Source organism: Pinus tabuliformis, chromosome J, assembly GCF_031772625.1.
Source record: "Pinus tabuliformis cultivar Carrire ecotype Pingquan chromosome J, CPIR1, whole genome shotgun sequence".
Taxonomy (NCBI): Eukaryota; Viridiplantae; Streptophyta; class Pinopsida; order Pinales; family Pinaceae; genus Pinus; species Pinus tabuliformis.
The window spans coordinates 257,230,305-257,237,695 of NC_142295.1; the positions used below are offsets into that span (position 1 = coordinate 257,230,305).

A 7,391-nucleotide genomic window follows, 5' to 3' on the forward strand; every position below is an offset into this window, starting at 1 on the left:
TTTGCAGTATCTTGCAAAGTGCCCGTACTCATGGCAGAATCGACACTTGAAAGGCAGCTGTTCGTAATCGAGCTCTTGAATATGTGTCCAATTTGCCACCGATAGCTGAATCGCTTCAGGTAGTCCTGTTTCCAGGTCGACCTCCACGCAGATCCGGGCACAAGAGTATTGATCCTTCCTTGGGGCCTGGTCTATGAATTTTCCAAGTGCGTTTCCTATGGATTGAAGCGAACTTTGATTCCAGCAATGCAGGGGAAGATGCGGAAGACGTACCCAAACAGGGACCGCCTTGGGCACATCTTGTGCTGGATCGAAATCGGTAGACCATTTGTTCAAGTAGAGTCCTTGAGGCCCCATGAAGTATGGCCCGTTTCTGAAAATCAGACCTCTATCCTCTGTACTATCGAACAAGAAGACGAAGTACCCTTTGCCTACAAAATAGATCTTGATTCCTTCGTTTACCAAGGGTAGCCAGTTCCTTTTGACCCATTCTTCGACTGCTCTCGGGGATGGCCACAAACCGGTGAATTGGCCGATCAGACCTTTTTCTGCTAAGTTCAGCGCAGATCTGCAGATTTCCTCCTCTGGTAAGACAACCTTGGGTATGCTGTCCAATTTTTTGACAAATTTTTGCTGTGGGCCTACGACCTGGCGTTTTCCTGTTGCAGTTACCAGAGCCTTAAAGGCTTCGATCTCCGGAGGGAAGGGGGGAGGGGCCTCAGGGCCACCTCCAGGCTCCATGAGGGAGGGCGCTTGCAGGTCGCTCAGAAGGCGCGGCTAGGGCAGCGCGGCAGCGGGGCAGCTCGAAGCAAGGGCAGCGCGGCAGCTCCAAAGCGATTTCGTGTGGTTTGCTAATTTTGCTAGTGCCACTAAAAAAAAAAAAACTAATTTTTAACTAAACAAAAATATTGTAATAAATTACTAAAAAAATCATTGAATATACAAACAGAAGTGCTGTGGTAAATTTTGACATTTATGCCCTTCATTCAATTAACTTGAGAGTTTGCCATTCCAGCTTCCTATTTTATTAAGTACACATGTTACAGAAGTGCTGTGGTACATTTTGACTTTTATGCCCTTCATTCAAGTAACTTGATACTTTGCCATTCCAGCTTCCTATTTTATTAATTTAAAAAAAGTAATGTTTCAGCAGGGCTATGGCAATTTTGACTTTCAGGAGCATTCGTTCTATTAGCTTTTATTGATATGAGTACAGCTAACTTATTTAAACTTCTATCTGTAGGAGCGCTATTGTTCAGGGAGATAATAATTTTTTTATAATTTAAAAATTCAAAATTGATTGTAGAAATGTTTAAATTTTGTTTTTTATTTTTAATAATAAAAATGCATTCAACATCATCAACCACTTTTAAATATTCCAACTATTAAACTTCACTGTTATAACCCAAATATTCAAAAAAATTATCTTAAATATACAATTAATTTGCAAAACAGTGACATTTGTTCAATTAACCTTTATTAATATAAGCACAGTTAATTTGCAGTACAAACGGACAGTAATTGAATTTTTTGCTTTACAAATGAGTTTACATCAAATTAATTATTAAAATTTATGTGATAAAAGTTTTGAGAGGTTGGAAATGATGGTATGACACGTAACAAGAAAATTAGCAATAAGTTTTATTGTAATTATTGAATATAACAAAAAAAAAAAATTGTATTATATGTATTATAAAAAGATCATATAGAAATATTTTTGTTTTTTTATTTAAGGAATTTAGTTGGAGTGTTCCAGTCTTCTGAACATGTTGTGATATTTTAAGAACGGAAAATTAAATTGAGAATACTCTATTTGCATAACGCAGCTAAATTTTTGCTGACAATAATGCTGTTTGAAAAGCTCTCAGTTGAAAGTGTTCGCTTTTAAAATTATGTCAGTTTCAGAAACCTCACAAATGTCACTAAATCTCTTTTTTTACATTTAATGTCATCGGATTTCAAACGGTGCATTTCTCTAAAATCCAATTAAGTTTCCGAAATATCAGAAATATGGCTAGATCTCAGTTTTTTACATGTAAAATAATGCCACTGAATTTTAAAGATTTCTTTTGCTGATAGTGCTCTCTATTCAGCAGACAAAATATAGTTTTCTAACTCTTCTGTAGTTGTATCTATCTTATCTTTATACAGCGCCCTTGATTTGTCAGGACAGAACAGGAACAGGAATGGAAGAAGCCAAATGGCATCGGTGAACAGGTACAGGAATGGAAGAAGCCAAATGGCATCGGTGACCACGGCTTCTCCATGTGCTTATTTCGACGGAGCTGCACAACATGGGATGTGCGCTTGTGGTGTATACATCAATCCAGCAGATGGTCAGGCTTTTGAAATTTATTGGAATGCTGGACCAGGGTCCAACAACAGAGCTGAGGCGGTGGCATTAGCTGGTCTTCTTTCTTTTTGTATCTTTCTTGACATTCCGAAATTGCAAATCTATGGAGACTCGAAGGTTATAACTGATCATGTCTTGTCAAAACACAACATTAAAAACATTCATCTTGCTGGATGGTTGGACAGGATTGCAGCTTTATGGAACTCCAAGAGGGACTATACTATTTCACATATTGACAGGAACAAAAACAAAAAAGCTGATGCTTTATCCAAAATGGGCCTAACTTCTCCCCAAGGTGTTTGGAGGATGCAGATCACAACGGACAGCAACAGCTTCCAGATCCAGGACTTTTGTCTTCCGGGTATATAACTCTCTATCAATGGGAAAATACCTGGTATGTTTTTATACTTGCCCATACTTTGGCATATTTCTCAGCGAAGGTTTGCACATATATATTTTGTTGTCATGGAAATCATTTTTTTTCTATATCTGTTGATCATATGTATCTATCTCCACACAATCATTTTGTAGCTGAACAAGAAATCTATCTAATGTTTTTGTTTAATCTCAAGATGTGGCGTGGTCCACACATCTGCCTCTGCTAACAGCATTATCAACTGAGTCATGTATGCTTATATTATCCACTATCAGGAATATAATACAAATATATAGCTTTTTTTTCGTGCTAAAAAATAAGTTCTCTCTGGGATTTGGCAACATAAATCTTCCCGATTATGATCAATGTGGTGGGTTTAGTTATTTTTTTAAATTATAAAATTTCAAAATGGTGAAATTATGAAACTTGTGAGTGGTAAATTGAGTGGTTGTGAGGAAAAATTCAAAGTCACTTTGCAATCTGTTGATTTTTATTGAGTCAATTGTTGATGAGTTATATGTGATCTATTCCTATGATGTTATTTTGTTGGAAATATTAAGAGAGAGGTTGAATCAATATTTCATTAATTTTAACAATTTTTAGTTTTTAAAACATTTGATGCGCATAATCATGAAACGCACATCTTCATAAGAAACACTTATAAAAGTTTTCTTTAGAAATATTTAGTGAACTTACAACTTTTGTAAGCACTAACCTATAGGAAATTTTAGTCCCCTAGCTAAGCACCAATTCAACAACCTGATAGGCACCAATCTAGAGGAGACTCCAATCCCCTAGCAATTTCTTAGACACCAATATATATATATATATATATATATATATATATACATTCAAAAATTAATTTCTCGTCAATCGTGAGGATTTAGAAAGCATGTCATATATGGTCGGAAATGTCTTGAAATACGCTATTTGACTATGTAACTTTCTCTAACTTTCTATTTAATTTGGATAGGCTTTGACATCAATAGCAACCATTTTCAACAAACTTGACCTTCTATCTTGAAAAATGTAGGATTTACCTTGGTACCTTGGTGACAATAAAGGGAAATGTCTATGAGGGAACATATCATTTGAAAAAGGAGCTTGAAAACAATGGCAAAACTTTGAGCATATCATAATTTCAAAAACAGACCCAAATTTATTTTCCATTGGAGATATTATCTAGAGAAAAATGATGAAACCATGAGAAAATCATGATTTAATCTTTTGAGGATATGTTACATAGGAACAAAAAATCACCAAACCATGAACAAATCATAATTAAAAAAAAAACCATGATTTGTAACCAAAATCTTGCTAAAACCATAGCCATAAATTGCCACTTTTGTATGTTGTTCTACAATGAATTGATTTAGAAATTCCAAAACCCTTTCAAATATGGTTGTGATGCATTGTTGAAATCATAGCCATAAATTAACTCCTTTTGTATCGTTTAAAGATTCCTTTGGGTAATGGCACAATATATTCCAAGACACTTTTAAAATTAGTCTTTACTCAAATAAATCTTTCTACTTTTGATAAATGGTTTCCTTTTAGAGGCATGAAAAGAATTAGAAACCTCTAAAATGGTTGAGATATAATAGAATTATTATCATAAAATCTAGCATCTTAGCGTAAAGTCTTCATAAGGTATTAAGATTAGTGAAACGTCGGAAGTGTTATCATTATTATCTAAGCAACAACTTCCCTCGTTTTAGTGATAGAAAAATTCAATACAAAAGAGGATTTCCTAGTAGCCTCTAAAGTTCGTAAAGTAGACACAATCAAGTCTAAGAACACCGATATAGTTATTCAATCTACCACCAATGGAATATAATAATCAAGGTATGTATAAGTGACTATTCAATGCAATTTTTAGATTTGAATGTATTAGGATTTAGGGTAATTCAAAAGGCTTATGATCTAGATTGGATCATTATATTATTTGTCACTAATGTTGATATTTTTAGAGTGGAAAAAGTGGAGGAATTGGCTCACAGGGCCATTTTTACTAGCAAGTACTAATTTGGTAAATTGAGGTATGAAACTTTCCAAAAGTAATTTGAGGTATTAAATAGTGTTTTGGGGGGGTAAATATTTATCGTCTAAGTGTTACATTTCCTAGTATTATTCTACACACAAAAACCTTTTGTAGTGTCCCTTCTTGGTGAGATAGCTTTGATGACACTTAGAGAGGGGTGATTTTGATGCAGTGATATACAGATTATGCATGTCAAACTTATGTATATGTTTGTATGCTATAAACCTAGTTTTGGATCACAAGGTTGCTACATGCTTATGATAAAGACCGATTTTGGTAAGAATGATTTTGGTTAAGTGCATATTATCGATGTTTTCTCTTTCTCTATCCTAGTTTGGACATATGTGTATGACATGGATGGTGATCCAGGATTGAGACACATAGATCCGTGGATGATCATGATTAGGTGGAACATATGATTAATTATGATTTATGGATGATACACGATTTATATGATTACATATGCTTAATGTTGTATTGCACATGATGTGGCAAGGGACCTGTTTATTTGCAAATAAGGATGCTCAAATTATGAATGACTGTGGAAGTCATGATACATGATTTGTATGATTATATATGCTTAATATTGTACTAAGCAGGACGTGGCAGGGGACGTGGTTATTTGCAAACAAAAATGTTCAAATTATAAATGACTGCAGAAGTCATGCACAATTCTTGGTCTTGGAACAAGACCTTATCAACGAACCATCAAATGGGTATGAGTTCATAATCAGTACATTAAGGTGAAGCACAGAGTTTCAAAGCCAAGTAGATGAAAAGCCATGGAAGTTATGAAAGATAAAGACGTGGAATCTCGGATCTATAATAAAAGGATTAGGGCGTGGAGTCCTAAACCTATGAAAGATAAAAATGTGGAGTTTGGATCTATAATAAAAGTATTAGAACACGGAATCCTAAATATTTAAAAGATCAAGGTGTGGAATCTTGGATCTTTGGAGTAGATTAGGGCACAGAGTTTGTCAGTCTAATGTATGGAGTTGAATTAGAGCATCAATTTTACTTATTAATCGAGGTTGGTAAACTTAGAAGCAAACCAAAGTATATGGAATCTTAGATTAAACTAGTGTAGGAAGTAGTTGTTTAGATGAAAATAATGGAAATGCATATTACAAATATAAAATCACTGAAAAGAAAGCATTGAAATTTTAATCTAGAGCAAGAGTGCAATGAGTCTTTGTGGAGCATAGCCAACGAGGAAGAGGCTCTAACTTAGAGGTCTTGGTTGTCCTTCCTCATTATCCTTATTCCAACAAGATCAGTTCCACCATAAAGCATAACATAACCAAAGCAGTAAAGATCAAATGCATAAACACAATTTCCAATTCAATTCCTAGCTCACAAGGAAGAGGCTCCAACTTGGAGACCTGGGTTGTCCTTCCTTATTCAAACTAGTCACTGAAAGGAGATAATAACCAAATCAAGAAAGCAGTAAAGACACAATTTCCAGTTTAGTTCTTAATCTAGAAGGAAGAGGATCTAACTTAGATTCCTTGGTTGACCTTCCCTACTTAAACCAATTACTGAAAGGAAATCATGAACATGGCATATAATGAATCTATTCAGAAAATATTCACAAGAAATTATAACGGAAACAACAATCTAAAATATTCACAATTATGCACAAAATTACACTGCAATGTACTTAACTCAGAATAGGGGCCCTCCACCCTTTCTTGGTACACTTGAAACTATCAGCTACAGTAGATCAACAATCACATCCCATAGCAAGAACAATAAGAAAATGGAAGACAAATTCCTCAAATTGTATTCAGAAGTAAAGAAGTCTCAATAGTCATAATACATATTCATAAATGTTGAATAGTTGGGCTTAAATATAACAAACTTAGCTAAAATAGTTGTAACGTCCTAATAGAGTCCTAATCTATCTAATCAGGTCAAACTCATCCCTTTTGTTGCACAAAATATGGTGGAATCCCACTAAATCACAAAACTGCCCCTTTTAGTTAGGGATTTATGGGTGACTAGTCAAGTTTGACCAGCGTTGATCAAGTCTATTCTGACTCCTTTAGACTGTGCCAATAGGAGTTTGTCCATGCTTGGTTCCCATACTTTTCGAATATGTCTTCAGTTTCCACCTGGGTGTCCTGCACATACGACTTCCATGGAGCCATTATGAGAAATTTTGTTATAGTCAAAATAATTTTTAATACCAAATTTTTACTAAAAAATCTAAAATTTAAAAGACATAAATATTTTACCTTAAAGTGAAATAAGAGGCAATAATATGGGAAAATGACCATGATATGATAGAAAGGGATGATGGATAAATGGAAAATGCATGTGGAAAAAGAGCCAAAACTGAGGGTCAACATCTCCCCCTTGCTAAGTCTCAAGCATGTCCTCATGTGTGCCTCTGTCTCTTTGATCTTCTGTCCATGTATGCTGACTGACCTACTGATGTACCTATGGCTCTAACCCCTGAAGATGAAGCTTCATGTTGAGCTACCTGTAAAAGGATATCTATGCCTTCATGTCCTTTTTCTCCTTCCTTGTAGATGGCATTCTTTACTTTTTCTCCTTCCTTTTCTCTGTTTTTCTAAAAATAAATTCCATCCTTTCTCTTTAAAGTGTTGCCCTTT

General features: G+C 34.9%; 1 protein-coding gene across 1 annotated transcript; it reads left to right on the plus strand.

Moving 5' to 3' along the window:
* The first annotated feature begins 2,200 nt into the window (after positions 1-2,200).
* On the plus strand, positions 2,201-2,722 carry LOC149226750 (uncharacterized). The gene has a single exon (XM_089380286.1). It carries the CDS (start codon positions 2,201-2,203, stop codon positions 2,720-2,722), a length of 522 nt encoding a protein of 173 aa, XP_089236412.1.
* The last annotated feature ends 4,669 nt before the right edge of the window (positions 2,723-7,391 follow it).

Coding starts and splice junctions, on each gene's coding strand:
- LOC149226750 (XM_089380286.1), top strand. CDS start 2,201: ATGGCATCGGTGAACAGGTACAGGAATGGAAGAAGCCAAATGGCATCG.